At 58.1% G+C, this 20,929-nt stretch overlaps 1 protein-coding gene across 1 annotated transcript in view; it reads right to left on the bottom strand.

Moving 5' to 3' along the window:
* Positions 1-24: 24 nt before the first annotated feature.
* The window catches only part of PLEKHG4B (pleckstrin homology and RhoGEF domain containing G4B), a 63,371-nt gene continuing 42,466 nt past the window's right edge, over positions 25-20,929 (bottom strand). Inside the window, 21 exon segments of the mRNA XM_089908354.1 lie at positions 25-1,973; positions 2,853-3,013; positions 4,152-4,356; positions 4,590-4,706; positions 5,911-6,091; positions 6,690-6,878; positions 7,384-7,653; positions 7,726-7,769; positions 7,772-7,814; positions 8,764-8,854; positions 8,856-9,010; positions 11,338-11,618; positions 11,621-12,077; positions 12,700-12,858; positions 12,940-13,053; positions 14,706-14,880; positions 15,469-15,632; positions 16,949-17,096; positions 17,606-17,748; positions 18,361-18,459; positions 18,805-18,921. Coding sequence (XP_089764480.1) covers positions 2,875-3,013; positions 4,152-4,356; positions 4,590-4,706; positions 5,911-6,091; positions 6,690-6,878; positions 7,384-7,653; positions 7,726-7,769; positions 7,772-7,814; positions 8,764-8,854; positions 8,856-9,010; positions 11,338-11,618; positions 11,621-12,077; positions 12,700-12,858; positions 12,940-13,053; positions 14,706-14,880; positions 15,469-15,632; positions 16,949-17,096; positions 17,606-17,748; positions 18,361-18,459; positions 18,805-18,921 — 3,291 coding nt within the window. The 3' untranslated portion in view covers positions 25-1,973; positions 2,853-2,874.

The following is a 20,929-nucleotide window of genomic DNA, read 5'->3' as shown; positions in this document are numbered from 1 at the left end:
CCCCGTAGAAGAAGCACGACCATGTGGTAGAAAAACATGTCCCATTTATTTATGTTCCTGAAGTTTGGAACAGTCAGCCCTGAAACAGGGTAACAAGGAAGAGAGTTTACAGCAGCTGGCAGATCACAAAGGCGAGGGCCGTGCCCCAGCCACCTGCTCCTGTTCTGGGTGGATGGCAGCTGATGTCGCCGCTGCCCCAGGACGGGGTCTGGGGGGAGCACCTGTGGCAGGAAGTGCGCTGAGTTCTGCATCTACCCAGGCTCTCCACCCTTGGGTGAGGGGGGCCCTCTCAGGGCCCCATCCACACGACAGGACCTCCCAGCACAGGCTGGATCAGAGCTTCCGGCCCAGCTGCTGTGCCCCCAACTCCACCTGGGGTCCACCTGGGACGCAGGGACCCTTGTCCCAGACTCACAGGTGGAGCCCAACTCGAGTGCCGCTGGCCACACACAGCTTGTTGAAAAGAAAACGAAACCGAGATTCCAGCTAAACTCAGGAAAGCTCCCCCTGCGTCCGGGACGCACCCCGTGGGGGCTGCACCTGGGGACTGCCGTCCATGGCCTGCATCGCCTGGAAGGCGGGGGAACACGCTCCCAGAGGGCCCCCTGCTCTGAGACACCCCACGTCCATCGTGGGACTCTGCTCGGGGGTCCACGTGCTCCTACCCGGGCCTCTTGCAGCCTAGGAGTGTGGGAGCGTCCAGGGCATCACGGGGCGTCTTTGTAGGCAGGACAGCGGGGGGCCCATGACGTGATGCCCAGGCCCCGAGGGGTGTGCTGACTGGTGGCCCTGTGCCTGGCGGAGGACGTGGTCAGGAGCCTTGGCTTGAGTGTCTCCTTCCCAGACCTCGTGACCTGCTGTGCACACGTCAGGGTCGAGGTTCCTCTGCTCTGAGGGGGGTTCTCCCTGAGGGGCCACATCTCATCCAGATGCATCACAGCTGCCAAAAGAAGGACCTCTCTTACTCAGGTCCCCTCCTCCCCCAAGGTGCTCTCGGACTCGGGACGTGCATCTTCTGAAGAAGCAATTGGGGCCCAGCAAGGCCAGGGATAGGGCCCCAGAAACGAGTGCGTCCTCTAAGGCTGACACCCACAGGTCTGGGCGAGTGAGTGAGCAGTGTGGCGGCTGCAGCCTCAGCCGGCATCCCTGGGCGTCCGAGTCCCAGGGTAAAAAGGTCCGGGCCCTGCAACGTGTCAGTTCAGTGTTCGCCGTTCTGACCCAGCACGTGAGTGTGAGTGTGCGTGTCTGCCCACGTGTCCCGCAAGCAGCGACGGTGTGAATGGGAGCACTTGGACAACTTCGCATGTGGTTTGTGGGAAACAGTCTACTTGACAGGCACAAGGAATCCGCCTTTACCGGCAGACCTTTAATCAGATCTGGGCGCACGTTCGCAGCTGCAGGCCCTCAGTGCAGCCCAGCGCGGGAGCGGAGGGAGGGGCTGTGGGACAGGCGGGCCCCTGCCTGGGACGGTCTCCTGGCGCCCTTCACAGACCCCCAAGACGCCCAGGCTCTGAGACCTCAGTGGAGGAAGTGGCCTCACAGATGAGGACCCTGCAGGGCCTCTTCCTAGAGACGGCGTGTGTCCCGCGGCTCCCACCCAGGGCGGTGCCGCGCACGGCGCGCGGGGTGTGTGGGGCGCGTGCGGGCTGTGGTGCACGCAGGGGACTCCCCCGCTGAGTCGGGCATGGGGAGGAGTGACAGTGCCAGCTGCACCGTCTGGTGAGCAGGGCGGGAGCCTCCTCTCGGGGGGAGTTGGGGGATGGGGGAGCAGCCAGGCCTGGCCCGCCGCCCCCTCCCGGCGTGCCGTTAACATCCGCGGTGCATCTGCGCTCTGGAAGCATTGGGACAAGGTAGAGACACAGTCGGGCAGCCTGGGTGGTGGCAGCGTGCCCAGCACCTCAGGGATCACGGTGGAGCGTGTGGCCTTCCAGTCAAACCACCGTCCAGACGCCCGAGACGTGAGGGGTTTTGTCCTGGAAAAGGGATCAGGTCACTGTGAGTGACCCAGGGCGTGAGCACCAAGGACTGGTCCCTGGACTCTGGCTCAGCACACACTTAAAATCGGACCTCCCCTTCTGGAGCTGCCCAGGAGGGGGCCGGAGGCATCGCCCCAGAACCTGGGACGTGCCTGCAGAGAGGAGAGCTTTACGACCCCGTGTGGGTGAAGGCACTGAACCGGCAGGCCCGGCTAGCTTCCCTCAGTCTCTCCTTTTCAGGGGATGATGTCTCTGTGTGTGCGTCCAGGGTTTCTGGGGTCTCCTGTGCTCCCTACTTGCGGGGTTAGGTGTCATGGCTCTCCTGACACCCCTGAAGGTAGAAACACACGTCTGCATCAATGCAGGGAAATACTGCGTCTTGCCCGGGACGCGATCCCGTCAGAAGGTGGGACTGGGGGCCGAGCAAGCGTCCCAGGGAGGGCAGAGCCCCTGAGCCTGGTCCATCTGGGGCTGGGTTCAGAAACGTCCTTGGCCAACCAGTAGCCCTCCTTCACCCAGGACTGCAGGGGCTCTAACAAGGCCCGCCTGGAGTCGGGGCTCTGACGAGCCTGGAACCAGCACATGCTGGATGGCACAGGTGCAGCCTCCGCACGGCAGGCAGAGTCCAGGTGATGCTTCAGGAGGCCTGCAAATCTCTCTAAGTGACTCAGAATCGCTGGAGACGGAGCCAGGCCTCTGGTTTCACAGGCAGCCCGCTGGGTGCCGGGGTGTGCGTGTGGGGTTGATTCACACACAGGATGGCCCACAAGGGGGCTCTGTGTGGTCACCGGCGGCCCAGCATCTCTCGGGCAGGTACTGACCCCCCCACCCAGCACCTGGGCCTCTCTCGTGGGGGCGTAGAGGAGGGGTACTCACGGTCGTGATGAACTGGTCCCCGTCAGGCTGCTGCCGTGAGCCCTCCCGAGACACCCTGACAGTCCTCGTCAGAGGACAGCTCCGCGAGCGGCAGGGACGGCCCGCGAGGCCGGGGCCGCTGTCCCCTGATGGGTGGTGGGAAGACTCGGAATTCCCGGTCTCTGCGGAGAGAAGCCCAGTGAGGACTGTGCTCCGGCCTGGCCGGCTGCCCCTCAGGCCTACTGTGCCCAGCACTCTGGCCCTGAGGCTTGCACAACGAGAATGATCTACAAGGTACAGATTTATAACCAGATGACCCGCGATGCCGGGCTAAGGCAGGAGGATGGCACTGCCGGAGGTCAGACACCACTTATGCTCATGAACAAGAGGTCTGTGACTTTGCTTTTCTGAAATCAGGAGGCCCAGTTCAGCCGGAAGGGGAAGGTCGGGAGGGAGGTTGACCCCTCCCCCAGCAGGAAGCCTCACCCTGGGCGGTAAGAGTGAGCCCAAGTGGGGGACAACACAAAACGTGGCAAGAAGGGCCGCGCGGCTTTGACAGAAAGCGGGACAGGATGGGACGGGAGGCGCGCTCCCAGGGGCCTGTCCTGTGCCACCCCAGACAGAGTCGCGGCTGCAGAGCCCAGGCCCGTGGGGTCACTCCCCAGGGTGGGGCCCCTGCCAGGGTGCAGCCACAACCTCGAGTGTGGCTGGCGGGTGGCTTCTGCGGGCCGTGCTGGGGATGGCAGACCTGAGCCCTCCGACACCCTTCCGCCTGGTCGTCCTGCCGGGAGAAGTCCCACCTCCAGATCCGGGGCTGACCAGAGGCTGCCGCAGCCCAGATGGGGGCCACCCGCGGTCCTGGAGCCTGAGGGACGTGTCCAGGAGAGCGCGGCCGCTCTGGGCGGGCGACGGTGCGTGCTCCCCGTGGCCGCTGCCTGTTCTGGGCAGCTCCCGCCCAGCGCTTCACGCAGAGGCACCTCTGCGGTGGGTGGGGTGCCCTCAGGGGTGACTTCATGGTGGCAGTGGCGCATTTTGGGCTTCGGAGGGCACTCGGTTTGTCTGGTTTCTCTTTTTGCTAGTTTTAAACTTGTTCCCTGTTTCCTTGTCTTGAGTGGAAGCGGAATTTTTTTTTTTTTAAGTAAATGAAAATTTCTAATCTGGAAACCTTTGGCAGCGCACGAAATCGGGGAAACGATGAGCACATACGCCGGCCCCAGGCACTCACGCACTCTCACGCACACATTCACGCACTCTCGCACTCACGCACTCACGCACTCACTCACGCAGGGAAGGTCGGCCCCGCCTCCTGCTTCAGCTCACCCTGCTCCGTGCAGGTGTGCACGCTGCACGGACAGGGGTAGCGGGCGGGACTTGTGGGCGCGGGTGGGGGGCAGCGGCCCCCGGGCGGAGGAGGACCAGCTGCTGGAGGAGGACGTGCTGCTGTCTGAGAGGGTGGAGTGCGGTCTCTTGAGGGGGGCGGTGTGGTCACAGGAGGGCACAGCTCTGGACGCTCGGGTCCGTGCCTCTGGACGGGGACAGAAAACGAGGCTTTTGGCCTCTGCTGTAGAGGTGCAGCCTAGATTCAAGAACAAGATGGCCAGCCAGAAAACTACTAGGTTCCTTCCCCTGCGGTCACATCGGGCCTCATGGGGCCGCCACCCGTCCAGCCCAACGTGTTGGCCCGTGGGGCCCAGCGCACTGCGGCGCCTGCGTCTGAGTTGGTTGGGCCGAGCGGGAGCTGGGGCTGTGGCCGCTAACCTGTTCCATTCCTGGTGTAACTGACGGCCCGGTCGCTTATGGCCGCGTTGCTGGGCTCGACGTCCATGGATGGCTTGCTGCCTATCCCTGTGGACACCATCTCCTGTGTCCTGAGTTCTAAGATAGGAGTGTAGGGGGGAGTTTTCTAAGCAGCTCCCTGGGTTTAATTCCACCCTGAGTGTCTCTGGGGGACTGGACATGCTGAGGTGCCCGTTCTGGCCTCTCTCAGGGAGCCCAAGGGGGTAAACCAGGAAAAAGGAAGACGTGGGACCATAGAAACTGGGTGTCCAACCGGGAGGGGCAGGTCTCCGTCTGCGGATGAAGGGACATCCACCTTGGAGTGGGACAGAGGCCTCTAGGCAGGGCATGGCTCCAGGAAAGACAAACTGACAGGTATCCGCCACGCTTGAAACTGAGAGGGGATCCAAGCACAGGGTGAGGGCCTGAGCACGAATGAATGCTCGGTAAACCAAGCAAACAGAGAGGATGGCGATTACAGCGGGGGGGGCCCAGAGGGAGGGGACACCAGGCCTTGGGGACGTGCTGCTCCTACCGGGTGCCCCGAGCAAGGCTGCTGCGTGCGTGTGTGCACACGTGTGTACATGTGTCTCTGAGTGTCTGCATGTGTCTCTGTGAACATGTGTGTCTGTGTGTCTGTGCATGTCTGTGTGCGTGTCTGTGTGCATGGGGGGGTCCACACTTAGAAGGACGTGGCAATGACGAGGCGTGGGGCATCTCTGGTGACAGGTCAGGGCCCCGGCCAGGGTGGTAGCCTCCGAGTGCCAAGTGGTCGTGTTTGGATGTCAGGGTGTTAGCATGTTAGGGTTTCTCAGGCCCAGCAGGGTGGTCAGAGCCGCCAGGAGGGCCAGCTTGGAGGGGTTGTGATGAAGATGACATGTGTGGCAGCCAGCCTGGATGAACTACCACCCTGAAGTAGACACAGGTGTCCCAGTGATGAACTCAGGGGAGAGGAGGGACTCGGGGCAGACATGAAGGAGGAGGGAACGAGGTGGGGGGGGTCTTACCTGTGGGGAGACCACAGGCTGGCCATCGGTGCAGCATCCAGGAGGCCAGGAGCCTTGACCACAGGGCAGGGCAGAACGCTGACGCCATGGGTCTGAGGGCATCTGGGAGCTGGGGCTGAGACCTCTCTCGGAGCGTGGGGGCCGGGGTCTGGCTTGTTGTTTTAAGGAGAAGTAAGTGTTCGGTGCTGATGGGTGGTGCTAAGGAGCCCCTCGGACCGACCACAAGCCCTGAGCCCAGCCCGAGCCCAGCCCGAGCTGGCCCTGCACGCCGAGCGCCCTCCAGCCGCTCTGCCCACCTCGGCTCCACAGAGCCTGCCGCCACAGGATCTTCCCTATCACGTCCGTCCAGGAGGTCTTGACCTCCGCGGAGCTCGCCTGGCGAATGTAGGTGTCCTGGGATTTCCGCCGCCTGCGGAACCAGATCTCAAACCTCAAGCCACTGTCCCCGACGTTCTCCGTCATCCCGATCTGTGCCATCTGCAGCCACAAGCACCGCGAGGGACCTCAGATCCTGCCCTTTGGACAACTGACTGCTCTCTGGCTGACGCTTGACCCCAGCGCCTCCGTGCCGGAGGTCCCCTCACCCAGACACCGAGTGGTGTGGATGAGGCTGGGCCGGGGGCCCATCGCCCCTGCCCACCCCCGTTCCCCCTCGCCCCCACCCCCGCCATCCACACTGGCTTCCTTGTGAGGGCTCAGTGCGCCCCCTCAGAAGGGCTCCCTGGCGCGTCATCACAGGACCCCTCCGATGAGCTTGCTGGCAGGGAAGGGGTTGTGGTGGGGCCTCTCCCGGGAGACTTCGCCCCCAGGGCCTGTCTCGGGGGAGGGGTGAGGCCCTGAGACCGCCCAGGGGAAGGCCACCTCTGTGCTCTGCCCACCTTCACCCAAACCTGAAATGGAGTCACCGACGAGGAGACATTTGTTTTCTAGCCCCTGGACTGGCACATGGAACGCGAAGGACAAATGGCTCCTTGCGGCTTCTGGAGGCCCCAGGCTCCAAAATTCAGCCGAAGAGCCACAATAACAAATAACCTGGCGTTCCCTCCAGCCCCCAGCGCCCTGTCTGACGCGGTACCTTGAAGGACTGCTTGTACGCGTGCACATCGTGGCCTCCGTCCACCTTCTGGGTCTTGCTGAACAGAATGAGGTCTTCAAACAGGAACACGCGCCTCAGGTGTTTCTTCCCTCTGCAGCAAACGAGGAACTCATCCTGGCATATCAGCCGCCCCTGTTCCTTCAGATCCACCTGCAGGCAGGCTGGCCTCTCTCAGGGGGACGGGGCATGACCTGACCCCCCTGACCTCACGCCCCTGTAACGAAGCCTCCACAAGGCGACGGCTGCGTGAGGGTCAACTGCGCCCAGCCAGGCCGCCCCTTCATGGGAGGTGCCCCCCTCCCTCCTGTGGACGGCCCTGTCCTGGGTGACGCCTGGGCTGTCCCAAATCGCTGGGCTGAGCTCACTGGACAGAGGGCTCGGGGGCCTTCGGGTCTGCGGTGGCCGCCTGGGGCCGATCTGTCGTCTTAGAACTCTTACTAACGCTGCTCTAACAAGGCGACCGCGTCTTCACTTGGGACGGGGAATTCGGGGCGGTCCTGCCTGACCGGGAGGTCCGCTCTTCCTCCTGGCCCTGGGCGCTGGCCCCACCATGGCCGCCAGCGGGGACGAATCAGTAGGCTCAGGCCCACAGCCCAAGGCCAAGCTCAGTTTTTCCCATATCCAGTTATTTCAGAGTAGCCCCAAACACCGACGTTTAACACTGAGAGCCCGCCTGCCTCTCCTCCCGTGGCTCCCGCCCCAGCAGCCTCTCCCGGGCGTTCTCTTCCCTCTGGGCGGGGGTCTGGGGGGTCTCAAGCGTGGGCGCCTCCCCGCAGGCCTGTCCTATGGCCCTCAGCTCACCCAGCGCCTGCTCACGGGCGGGGCAGCCGCCAGCCTCCTGGACCAGGGCCCAGAGCAGCAGTGCGTACTTGCCCACGCGCTGCACGGGCTTCAGCAAGTAGGAGGCCAGGTCCATCTTGTCACCCAGCTCCTGCTGCTTGTCCTGCAAGGCCGGGCGAGAGGGTCAGCCCGGGCCAGGCCAGGCAGCAAGGCTCGCGGGCGGGGGGGGGACGACCTTGAAGAAGGCGTTGCCGTGGCTGCAGAGCAGGGTGTCTGCCCGGGCTTGTTCTTGCTGTACAGCGCGTTCCTGCCAAGCTGCTCCTCCTGCGAAGGGAGGGCTGGGGTCAGAAGCCGCCCAGCTCTGCAGGGTCTCGCTGCAGTCGGGAGCGGGCACTCGGCTCCCCAGACGTGGTGGGAGCCCTAGACTCAGTCTCAAAATACCAGTTTTCAGGGAAGAGGCAAGAGGGGGTGCTCAGAGGGTGGGCCCGAGGGAGGGTTTGAAATATTCATTAACAGTCAAGAACCAAGCTTGTCTGAACATTTAAAATTCTCAAGATCACTGTCCGCATAAAACAACATGGAAGTTGTACATGATGGCTAAAAGCATTTTTTAAGAAATAGCTGAAAAGACACAACATGTGGGATGCACTTCAGCACCGGTGTTTTTGTCACGGTAATTCATATTTAACAACGCTGAACCAGGAGTGTCACCTGCCCCCAGCACAGACGCTGCCCCAGTGCCCCAAACTGTGTTTGGTAACTAACTACTTGTTGAAAGAAGTTTCTTTTCAGAGTAAATTAAGAATTTTATAAAGACTCAATATTCATAGTTGAGAAGAGACTTATCAAAACCTCAGGTCTCCTCGGAATGATCTATACATCCATGCGGCTCTCAGAGCTGGTCAGGAGGGTCTGGCGCTCCTCTGGAAGGGGAGCTGGGCAGGCTCGCAGGAAGACCGTGACGGGGACCAGGTGGGCTTCCTACGTGCAGGGAGCAAACCGATTTTGGAAGCTGCTTTCGGCCAGCTAGCTGTGAGGGGTGGGTTGTGGACAGATTAGGTGTGATGACACAGGTGCAACCCCAGTGCTGAGGGGCTCTCGACCAGGGTGCCGTCTGCTGACCCTGAGGCCCAAGTGTCCAGAGCCAGGTCATAACTGGCAGGGACGTATCTCCTGACCCGGACACAAGGGACCCACTCGCCTGAAACATGGGCCGCTCCCAGCACGAGTGGGGCTGGCCTCACCCTGTTCACACAGTGGGCTGGGGACTCACATATCTCAGGAACGCGTGGCCCACAGCCCAGGGGCGGTGCCGGCAGCGCTCCAGCCCCGGGAGGAAGTGCCCGCGGTGGAAGGCGTAGAGTCTCCCAGTTCCCGAAAATGACGCTGCGCTTCCCTCGGAGGCCCTGGGGCAGGTCCGTCCTTTCCATTTCTGGAAAATAGTTGTCGATGACATATCCTAAGGACCTAACATACTGCCTCTCCGTGGAGATCATCTCGGCCATCACGTGCTGCGTCGGCTGCTGAAAGACAGAGAGCCGAGGGGACGCTCAGGCCTCGCGGCCGCCGGCCTCAAGAGGCACGTCATCAGCGTTATTCCTGCCTCGGAGGAAACCAGAGACTGAAACTCCAGAGTGATGAACACGGTATACACAGACGGGAGGTGCACAAAAGCACTGTCTCCCGTGGTTTCCCGTCTTTGGGGACGAGTAATTTGGAGACGCTTCCCACCTGAGCTGTCCTCTCACCGGTACTGGAGTCGCTCCTCTGATATAGAGGAGCGCAGGGAGGTTACAGCAGAAGGAAAGCTGTGGCATCGACGTTTCCACGCTGCCGATCACGGCCTTTTCAGAAGAGAGATCCCTTTGGAAACTGAAAAGGGGAGATTCGCAGGCTCCCTAACTCCAACCCTGAATCCAGACGGTTTGATTCTAGCACCGTCTTTAGGGGGCAGCTCTGGCAGGAAGAAGATTCGCAGGCCCGCAGCAGGGAGCCCTCTGCCAGGAAGGCTGTGCTGGGGATTTGCGGGGAAACCGGTTTCTGGCGCACACCCGCTGCTAACCTACCACAAGGTGTTCCTGAAAAGTCAGCTTTACTCAGTGACCTCTGGCCCAGATGCAGAGAAGCCGCTGCAGCAGAAGACGGAGAGTAGGCCTGGGGGCCAGTGTGCTGCGGAGATGGACAGTAGGCGGAGGGCCCTGTCTGGGCTGGAGGTCCCCACGCACACTACGTGTTTCTTCCCTATTTGAGAGCATCCCACCAGCCACCTTCTGAAACTACTCCATCCTAACGACACCAGTGGGGGTTGGTAGAGTTTTTCCTGCCATTATGTGTCTTTACTTTTTTTTTTTAATTGGAAGAAAAGCAGCTAACGATAGGAAATACACCGTGGTCAGAATGCTGTGAGTTCATCCTGTTTGCAGCAGACCCTGGACGGCCCCTCTCGCGCCTGCGGCACGGGTTTTACAGGTGCTTCTCGTTTCTGGGAAGACGGCGCCTTCTGCTGGTCGGGGGCCTGGAGCCCTTGGCGGCAGCAGTGCCGACAAACACAGCTGCTGCCACGCGAGGTGCCCTTGTCACACCCACGCACGGCCACTGAGTCACCTCCTGTAGACACTCGCCGAAAACAAGTGTTCTTCCTCAATATCCAGAAAAAAAATACACACTAGCATGGTCTGGGCATCTGGACCAAGTAAATGGAAATTGACTCACAAAGGCTGGAAAGTTCTGGGGAAATGACTGCTGGCCAAGCGGCAGGAGCTCCCTCCAGACGGCTGGGTTTCCTGGAAGACGGGGCGGTCCACGCAAAGCTCCCGCCCTGGCCCCGGCATGTGGGAGGACTCGCTCCCTTGAACGTTGTGTGCGAGGTCCCCACCGCCAGGCCTGGGCTTGGTGGGTCTGTGGCCCGTGAATGGCGGGAGGGGGACCCATCCCCAGCGGCAAAGGCAGGACAGCTTCGCCAACCTGCTCCCTCCCAGACCCAGGACATGCACTCTGGCTGGCCAGGCGGCTCCCGGTGAGTGGACCACGCCCACCCCTGCCTTCTGCTACCCCGACACCTTCAAAATGAGCTGGAAGGCCGTCCACAGACCCGCAGCTCTCCCTGCGGCCTGCCCACACCTCACAAGGTCCACCTTTAACAAGGTGGTTGAAGGTTGTTTCAGAAGAGCATTTTGTAACCGTCTCAGTTCAGATTCCAGCTGCTCTCTGGAGGAAACACACGTGGACCCATCGAATGAGCAAAGGAAACCAGGGGACACCCCCTCGAGCCAGGGCTGACTGCAAACAGGGACAAACAACCCAGAGGCTGGGAGGCCAGGCTGGCGTCACCGACTGTCACTGGGGTGGGCGGGGTCCTTGACCACTTTTTATCCAGACAGTTAACAAGAAGTATCTTTTTGCAAACATCTTCCTAAAGATTTAACAAACTAAATGGACATCTTCATTTGGGCAACAGATAAACGGGCACACACCTCTCACCTCAATACTTAGAGGCTTTTTTTAAAAGCAGTTTTTAAAGTAATTTCTTCACGTTGTGGGCTTGGTTTGCTTATTGTAATTTTCTAGAAATGGGCTCTAAACAACTAGAGTTGGTTGTTTAACCTTCAGAGCGGGTGTGCTAGGTCACTACACTCCCCGAAAAAGGAGGCGGCTTTCAGAGATTCTGTTCTGAGCACAGGGAGATCACTAATGTCTTGTTTAAAATCAGACGTGAGTGCTTCAGCCTGGACCTGACGGGGAAGGCCCGAGGGGCGTCCGTGGGTTTCCCACGCTGGGGAAGGGCACTTCACGGCTCTGGGTCTCTAGACCCCACTGATCACTAGGCCCACAGGTTGAGGGCATGTGCCTCACCTTCCAGCTTGCCCTTCCCATCCTCCTCGGAGGGGTGGGTCCTGGAGGGAGAGGACAGACTCCGGTTCCGAGGGAGCCGAGGGCTCTCGGCACGTGGCCTCAGCGGGGGCCGCTTCTCTGAGGCCACGGCGGTGCCGGTCACCTCCAGGCCTTTGATGAAGACCCCAGTGTGGCCCAGCCGGAGGGAGTCGCTGGGGCCACTGTCAAGCTGAGGAGTCGCGAAGCTTTGTGCTTGCTTCCTAATTTTCTTCAGGCGGTGCTTCCTGGGGTGGGCGGGGAGCAGGTGCCGCTGCTGTCCTGTGCGTGCACACCTGGGCTCAGGTGCTCACCCTGCCCACACACAGCAGCTTGTCCGGCGAGGCCGGGTAGCAGTCAGGCCCACTCCTCAGCTCGGCCCTCGGGGTCAGCGGGAGGGGTCCAGGAAGGCTCAAGGGGCTGCCCCTCGGGTCCCTGGGCAAGCTCGTGCTTCAGGGGGCTCCAGCCCAGAGGCAGGGTGCCGGGGCCCGGGGCCGCCTCTCCAAGGGCCTCTTGCCAGTGGCGTCGGGTCTGCCGGCTCTGCAGCCACAAGGTTTGGCCCCGTGGCAGCGCCCACTGGCCGCCGGGGCCCACCACCACCGCACTCGCCCTGGGGAAGCTCTGCACGGCCTGCCGGCGACAGCGCTTCAGATCCTCGGTGACCAGCTCTGGGTCCGGGTGCTCTAGGCACTGACTGCACCGCAGCGTCCGCCCGCTCACCTGCCCGGCACAGGAGGGCACCGGTCAGTGCAGTGAAGGACGGTCACGGCCAAGGCGGCCTGGGCGGCTGGAGCCAGCACCCTGAGTAAACTCAGGTCACGCTCTGCCTGCTGACCAGGTCACCCAAAGCGAGGACCAGGGTGAGCCAGGGGCCAGAGCGAGAGGAAGGCCCTGTGCTCGCGGTGCCAACTGCCGACCGGACTCGATCGTGGGCATCAGGGCTGGAGAGGCCGGGAGACGGTCCGCCTGGTGTGCGACCCATGGGCCAGGGACCTCGGGCCGAGAGTTCCAGGCCTGCCCTGGCCTCTTGGGTTCTGTGCTCCTGAGGAGTCTGGCCCTGGCGCCCTAACGGCAGGAATTCTAGGGCGCTAGCGAGAGTGCGGGTGCGGCTGTGCGGCAATCGTTCTGGGATCTTTGACAGTAAGTGGACTTTTATAACTGAGCCGGTAAACAGAAAGGACAGTTCGCGTGTCCTCGTGGCCTGTCTGTCCGGTACAATAAATAAACCCCTCACAGGTCTACGGAGAGCCTGGCGGGGGGGCGCCCACCTCGCAGCGAATGTCCGCAGCAAGGACTGGGCAACGCGTGCACACCCTGGGAGGGACTGGGCCGGGGCTCTTACCGTCTCGCAGAACTCGGACCCGAGGGCCTGCCTGGCCAGCTCGCCCTCCCTCTGCTCAGCCAGGCCGGCCTTGGCGCTCAGACTCCTGAAGTCCTGGGTCCCTTCCTCTGCACCTTGCAAGTCCTCTTCCATCAGCCGCAGCCCTTTCGGACGATATTGCTGCGGCCCAAGGAGCAAAGAATCAGAACAAGCCCCAGCAGTGCCCTGGGTGTCCCTGCATGTGTCCTGGTGGGCACCCACCGTCAGCCTGTCCGGGAGAGCCTGGGACGCCTGCCACTGCTTTGAGTTCCCCAGAGACAGCAGCTCCAAAGGCCCGAGGAATTTCTCTCTTTCTTTTTCAAACCACGATGTGATCTACGTAGGAAAAGAAGGTTTTACTTTTAAATGTGCTGAGGAGTCCGGCCCTAAGACTTCGGAGGACAAAAGAGGTGTCAGATGCCGCCTCGGGGCCAGTGCATCTGGCTCCTACAGCCACACGCCTCGTCCAAACGGCGCCTCCTGAGCGCATCCGAAGGCTGCTCGGCCTCAGTTTGAACCACGGTCCTCACTCGTGACTTTTCAGGCTGTGAGTGGGAGTGAGCGAGCTTGGGCTGGAGAGGGATTGGGGTGACCACAGACCTCCACGGCTCAAGCTTATACTTTTAATTGTTTGGAAGTGGAAATTAAGATCACTGAAAAATGCATCCAGAAGTTTCAGTTTCAAAACTTGTTACTATGCTACACAAACTCCAGAAACGGTCCTCAGGCTGTTGGCACCTGGGAGGGAGGGAGGGGCGATGGCAGGCCTGCCTGCACCTACGCAGTCCGATGAGGTCAGGGTCATCACTTTAGAGACGCAGTTCCCACGGCAACAGCACTACGCTCACCGCGGGCACGTCAGAGGCAAACCCTCACAGGGCAATGCAGGGGCATCCGCTCGTTAGACACCCAGGAAGAGGTTTGCTATTAAAAAATGGAGCAATTGGGCTGGATCTATCAGGACAATAATTGTATTTAACGAACTCAGATGTATGAGCAGAGGAGAGAGACCAGAGTACATGCTCTTTGTGGACAGAGTCATGGAAAAAACCATCAAACCTAGATTTTTGCAAGGAAGCACCTGCAGTCCTAGAACTGCCAGGTAGAGAAGAGGAAATGCTCAGCAGGGCTGAGGCGTCTCAGAGGTGGAGTCCCACTTCCGACCTTGAGAAAAAATAAATTCCAGTCGGTTTGAAAAATTAAATGGAGAAATTCAAACCATGAAAGTCTTATAATGGAATACATTAGTCGTTCTGTAACCGAAAATAGGAAAGGCCACATAAATCATAAGCAAATTTAAAGGACAAATTACAGATATCTGCAACACAATCGAAGGATTAGAAGCGACATAATGAAACTATTACAAACTGTAGGGAAATTGGCCAAGCACATGAAAAAGCAATTTATTAGGGAAGTAAAAATAACCAATAAATGTAGGAAGAAAAGGTTCAACTGCACCATAAAAGATCCGAATGCAGACAACGATGAGACACTTTATCGTCACCTGTCAGATTGGCAAACGAGAAAGCTGGCCTCCGAAGGCCGCCGAGAGCCCAGGCTGGGCCAGCTGTCTGGAAGGCTGCTGGAAGGTGTCTGAAAACCTCAGAAGGTGTGCGCCCTGACCCTCCAATCCAGCCTAGGAATTTGCAAACAATCACCAAGTGCGAAGGATGCGCAGGTGGTGACGTCTGTAATAGCGAACAGCAGGGCAGAGCCCCGGAGACTCCCACCGGCGTGTGCCCACGCGGCCCCACCTCAGGGCCCGCCAGAGGAGCGCGTGAGGCAGGATCTCACTGTGGTTAAAACCTAGGTCCTCTCTAGTCCTTCCACAGTGTGCATGCAATTGCTTAGGAAAAAAAGGCAACTTAACACACTATATAGGATGATCCCATTTTTAGGTTAAATTGTACTTAGTTTTGGGTGAAGATGGCAGACTAAAACATATCTAACTTTGATCCCTCCTGGAACACTGCTAAAGCTTCAGTAACCTCTTTCAAGGTATAAAGGATGGGGACAACAGACAGGATGGGAAGGAGGGACACTGGGGGCCCCGGGCGTCCTGCGCAGGTGGCGAAGCTGACGAGGAGGTGAGGAAGACCGGGAGCTGCGAGAGGCGGGGGCCCCAGTGCACGCGCCGTCCACCCCACAGCGCCCGGGTGCTCTCTGCACAGGGGGAGGCAGGCAGGGGCCACGGGAACACGGAGTCTCACCTCCTCCCTGACGTGCAGCCAGGCCCTCCCCTCGGGGATCGGAGGCTTTGTCTCTGGAGGAGCCCACGAGCCCAGGAGGTGGGCCCAGCAGGGGCCTCCAGTGGCCCCGCCCCACTCAGCAGCTGGGCAGGCAACCTAGGATCACCAGAAGAGCCTCCAGCATGAAAAAGAGAAGCCAGAACAGGCCTGCAGAAGCCCCCTCGGAGGGGAGAGAGGCTGGGCAGACACCACGACCAGTATTTCAGCCAAGAGTAAGTCAGGTGCTGTAAAGAAGGGCCATTGAGAGGAATAAGCAAACAAAACCCCCATGGGAAGTTAACAACGTTAGAGCAAAAGAAAAAAAAAACACACAAGTGGGGTTAGAAGATAAAGTCGATAAAATCTACTCTGAAAGTAGGGAAAAGGCCAGCGACATGGAAAATGGAAAAGGAAGAAAACGAGCGGACCAGCAGGAAGCGTGGAATTTGGGAAACGGGGGTGCGCATCAAGGAACCCCAGAATCCCCAGAGCCTAGGGAGGCAAAGGAGGAGCCTCTGCTCACCGGGCGGAGGCGGCCTGAGGACCAGAGGTGGACGAGATTCCCGGGAGAAAGCAGGGCCCAGCCCAAGGCCGAGAGCGCAGCAGAGCAGACTCTCCACTGCAACCCGTGAGGCTAAATGACCGGTACGGTGCCTCTGTTCCGGCGGGAAAATAAACTACTGAGAACTGTGAAGGAGAAGAGACAGCATCGGATGTGCAGGTCTTAGAGTTTCCATCCTTCCTCTGGGAAGTCCTGGAGGACATTTTATAATAAAATACATAATATATAAGAAACAGTAGACCCCATAGGATGGAGGAGGCCCCAGAGGCCAGGGAATCGACCCTACGGGTAGACGGGGGACCCCACAGGATTGAGGAGCAGGTTGGAGGAGCCCCAGGCAGGGCCCACCCCCAGGTTGGGGTGTCCCGAGTCAGCCATGCTCCTGGCTGCCACCACCGGGACCAGGTGAGCTGGTCAGCCCCTTGTCTGTGCTTCCCTGCAGCCTGGATCAGCTGGGTCACCATCTCCCACCACCCAGGACCCCCACTGGCCAGCCTATGGCTGGGCGCTAGGGCTGTTTGTGGGGAGATCAGGGAGGGAAAATACACAGTGTGCAACCCCACTGTGACTGCTGGCTGTCCTGGGGACCAGCCTGGGGTGCCCTGGGGGTGGCGCCCCTCCCACCCTGACTGCCCCACGGTGACCAGACACTGGAGGACGCAGGGCCAGCTGAGGGTCCAGAGAGTCTCCAGCCACTCTTCACTGCCCCTATGCTGCTGGCTGGGCGGGGGACCCTGGCTTCACATTCACTAACCAGGAAACAATGGCTGATAAAATAATAAGGATTTTACTTGAAAAACATAAGCTTTTGGAAATCGTTATATGCAAATGAATATAAAGAAGATCTGGATTCAGATAGTCAGTGTTACACTGGTTATGTCAGGTAGCCCGGTGCCGCACCGCCTGGAGCCCTGGCTGTCGCCTCCCCCTGGAGCCCTGCATGGTCTCCTCCTCCTGGAGCCCTGACTGTCACCTCCCCCTGGAGCCCTGGCTGTCGCCTCCCCCTGGAGCCCTGACTGGTCTCCTCCCACTGGAGCCCTGTCACCTCCCCATGAAGCCCTGACTGTCACCTCCCCCTGGAGCCCTGAATGGTCACCTCCCACTGGAGCCGACTGTCACTTCCCCCTGGAGCCCTGACTGTCACCTCCGCCTGGCTCCCTGACTGCTCACCTCGCCCTGGAGCCCTGACTGTCACTTCCCCCTGGAGCCCTGAATGGTCACCTACCCCTGGAGACCTGACTGGTCACCTCTCCCGGACACTGACCTGGTCGCCATCCCCCTGGAGCCCTGTCACCTCCCCCTGGAGCCCTGACTGGTCACCTCCCCCTGGAGCCCTGACTGGTCACCTCCCCCTGGAGCCCTGACTGGTCACCTCCCCCTGGAGCCCCGAATGGTCACCTCCCCCTGGAGCCCTGACTGGTCACCTCTCCCGGACACTGACCTGGTCGCCTCCCCCCTGGAGCCCTGACTGGTGTCCTCGCTCCTGGAGCTCCTCCAGTGCCTGCAGACACCTGTTGGAGGCGAGGACCAGCCTGTGGACCTCTTCGTCTACTTGGTCGTACAGCCTGCAGGCAGCCTCGATGGTGTCCCTGGAAAGAGAAGGCAGCTGTCGGAGTGTTTGTTCACAGCAAGCCCCGAGTCGGTGACACCTGGTTACAAACACCAGCTGCACTCTGTACATCTGACAAAAACGGAAGCCCCCGAGGAGGCCCACAGCCTGAGCAGAGCATAAACACGCCTGTGAGCTGCAACACCCTGCCAGCCACAGATGCGGGCACCCCGGAGGCGGCAGGGAAATGTGGGTGGGTGGACCCGGTGCCTGGGAGGCAACAGGCAAGGAAGCATTTGGTTAGGACGGATGCTGAACCCCGGGAAGTGACCTTTCTCCACTTGAGCCTTCCAAGGAATCTGCTAGGCTTCCTTTAGTTACAAAGGGAATTAATCTCTGGTCAGTCACAGTGTGTCCATCAGAGGAATGGAGGTTTGAACTCCTTGGAGACACTGCAGGTGATGAAGACGGGCTTCCCGTGACCGGGCAGAGCACTGGGAATCGCCCCGGCTGGGCTGCGGTCCAGCGCTGCCCCAGCGGGACACTCACTGGTAGTCTTGGCCGGCGCCGTGCTCCTCCCTCCTCAGCCGTGCCAGCACGGTGCCGCCTTCCAGCCGGAGGGCCACCAGCCGCGCGTCTTCCAGGACATGCTTCATCATCGCCCTGTGCTTGCCGATCAACTCTGCGACCTCCTGCCCGGGGTGGGAGAAACGCGCTTGGAAGCCCTCCTCCAGTCCTCCCAAGCCTAGCGCTAATGGACACGTCAGTGTGACCCATGTCCTTGCTCTGTCAACCGAGCTAAAAGTGGGTGGGCTTGGCGCACCCCACATGCCGCCCAGTCCCCATGGGAACGTAGCACAGCTCCAGATGCCCTTGCCCAAGGGAAGGGAGATCTGAGGGCAGAAAGAAAGAGGGAAGCTTAAAGGCGGCAGCAGGAGGAGATCCTGGCATTTAGACGAGGCCGTGGATTTCACCGCGCAGCCTGGGCAGCGGGAGGCATCTCCAGGGCCCTGGTTCCTAGGCTGTTGAGGTCCCTCCAGCCAGTCCACCTCTGTGTCTCCTCTGAATGACTCACTCCTGACAGCAAATCACTTGTGCCTCGGTGGCATGTCAGCGAATGTAGCGGTGATGTTTCTTTTCTGGGCAGAGTGGGATTTTTTTGGTCACAAGGGAAGTTTTTTGCGAATTGAAAGGAATCTATGAATGAAAAAGGGCTTGAAAACTTTTGCTGAGGGTGATGGCTTTGACCAAACTGTTGTGTTCCCACCTATCTGTCAAATAACATAAAATACACGAGAACCTACCTGTGCTGTGCGTGGGGTCCTGTGGGTGTTCAGGGAGCGGACTGAATTTTGTAGGAAAACAATGGCTTCCTCGCAGTTTGAGGTGAAGGGCTCCAGCTTCTATTGAGGTTTGAGAGCCAGGAGACATAAAGACAGCTTCTGTTAGATGCTGAAACAAGCAGCTGTGACTTCCCACATTTGAACCCATCTCAGGTTGCAAAGCCTGCCGTGCGGCCGCCCGGTGACCTCTGCACATCTACAGAAGTTCCTCCCCTGCCCAGGGTGGGGTTTCAGTGGCATTCTCAAGTGTGCCATGGTGTGGCTGTCCAGAAACAGACTGTTGATGGCAACTATGACAGGTGTGACACTTGGTGGGGGGATGCCCTTTTCTGATTTGAGTAAAAAGTCCATCTAAGGAGAAGCCCAGGAGACTGGCATGTGCAGCAGCTGTGAGTTGCGCCTTACCCGACGGAAGCAGATCCAGGCACTGTGGCTGTAGGGAAAGGAGCCCTCGAGGTCTGCAGTCAGCTGGGAGCTGTCGACAAATTTGTGCAGGGCCTTCAGGGAACCCACCAGCTCACACTGCCAAGGAAGGCATTCACTGGTCATGGCCATGGACGCAGCTCTCAGGAAAAACCACTAGAATGGCTCACTCCTGGGAAAACTGCTGGGTTACTCGGTTGAGAGGATTGAGAAGCAACTTTAGGGTTCAGCTATCCTGTCTGCTGGTGGCATTACTGGAGTATATGTGGCTGGACACAGGAATCTAACTGAGACGTGAAAGGAGAGACAGCAAAGAGAAATAGAGGAAAGACCAAAAGAATGGAAAAGTTGGGGAAGAAGAGACGGCAAGATGTTAACAGGAAAAGGGAAAGGGCAGGAGGAGGAAGCGAAAAGTGAGAGGATGAATCAAGGATGAGCTACTTCTGGTTTGGCAGAGTTGAACCTCCCCAGACAAAACCAGACTCTGGATAAAGTATAACGACAGCCATCCGAAAGCTCTGGAGGGTGAACAAAGCCACCATGGAGGCAACTGAAACTGGGTAAAAGGACTGGCATGGGGTGGCTCCCTGTTTTTGTGGCTTTGGCCTGAAGGCAGGCTGCCAATATGGTGAGGCTGGAGTGGCTGAAGCTCTGATAGAAAATGGGCATCTTTCTGGCCTAAACAGCCAGAGGATAGAGCTGGGGCAGAACGTGAAGGTCAATATCCACCCCACGGAGAAAGCTGGGGAAAGGGAGCTCCAGTTGTGTGTAATTGGACCTACTCAGTCTAATCAAGTTAAATGCATGCTAAAACAGGATTCTGTGAAGGTTTATAATAGAATCCAGGGTCTCTACAACAGAATATTCACAATGTTCAAAAGATAATCCAAAATTACTTGACACACAAAGAATCAGGAAAATGTGACTCATTCTGAAGCTTCAGGAAAAGACAATCAACAGAGATCAACCCAGAAAAGACCACAGATGTTGTAATTAATTATGACAGGACTTTAAATAAAACAGCTATTATAACTATGTCAATGATGTAAAGGAAAAGATGCTTGCAATTAATGAGAGAATAGGAAATCTCAGCAGAAACATAGAAAATCTATTTTAAAACCCACTGAAAATTTTATAGCCGAAAAACACAATATCTGAACTAAAAAACTCACTGGATGGGCTTAATAGCTGAATGGAGTCAGTGACCTTGAAGATAGGTCAATAGAAACAATCTGATCTGAAGAAAAGAGAAGAAAAAAAGTGAAAAAACCTCCCAGATTCTCAAAGACTTATGGGACAATATCACTACTGTATGTGTAATTGAAATCAAGAAAGAGAGGAGAGAATGAGCAGAAAAGACTCTTAAGAAATAATGATTGAAAACTTCCTAAATTTGGCGATAAACATAAACGTAAACGTTCAAGAAGTTCAGCCAAACTTAACAGGATAAATAAGGAGAAAACCATGCCGAGTCACGTTATAGTCAATTTGCTAAAGAAGAAGGAGAAAATCTTAGAAGTGGCCAGAGAAAAATGACACATTTCCTATAGATGAACTTTTTTACTATGAACTTTTCATCAGAAACTAGGAAGGCCAGAAGACACCAGAACAACATCTTTAAAGTGCGGAAAAAACAAACAAACAAACTACTGTCAAGCCAGAATTCTATATCTAGCGAAAATATCCTTCAAGAATGAAGGCTGGGAATTCCCTGGCGGTCCAGTGGTTAGGACTCTGTGCTTCCACTGCAGGGGGCACAGGTTCAATTCCTGGTCAGGAACTAAGATCCCGCAAGCCACGTGGCATGGCCAAAAATAAGTAAATAAAAATAAATAAAGAAAAACAGAAAAGAAATCTGAGGGGAAGAGAGAACATTTTTAAAAAATGAATGAAGGCAAAGTAAAGATATTTTCAGATAAGAGAGAAAGAAGCAAGAAGAGAAGGAAAGAAAACAAATGAGGTGGAGAAGAAAAACCAGATTTTTAAAAGTTTTCTAATGTTATGTTCTGCAGGGGTCCTGCAAGAATTCAAGGCATCGGAGACAGGTTTCCAGCCTCCTGTATGGAAGCAACTAGATCTTACAGAAATTCTTTCATGCGTTATCTCA

This window comes from Delphinapterus leucas, chromosome 3, assembly GCF_059928025.1.
Source record: "Delphinapterus leucas isolate spDelLeu-1000000601 "Yukka" chromosome 3, BTC_Dleu_Yukka2, whole genome shotgun sequence".
NCBI classification, from domain to species: domain Eukaryota; kingdom Metazoa; phylum Chordata; class Mammalia; order Artiodactyla; family Monodontidae; genus Delphinapterus; species Delphinapterus leucas.
This window is presented reverse-complemented; position numbering and strand designations above follow the sequence as displayed.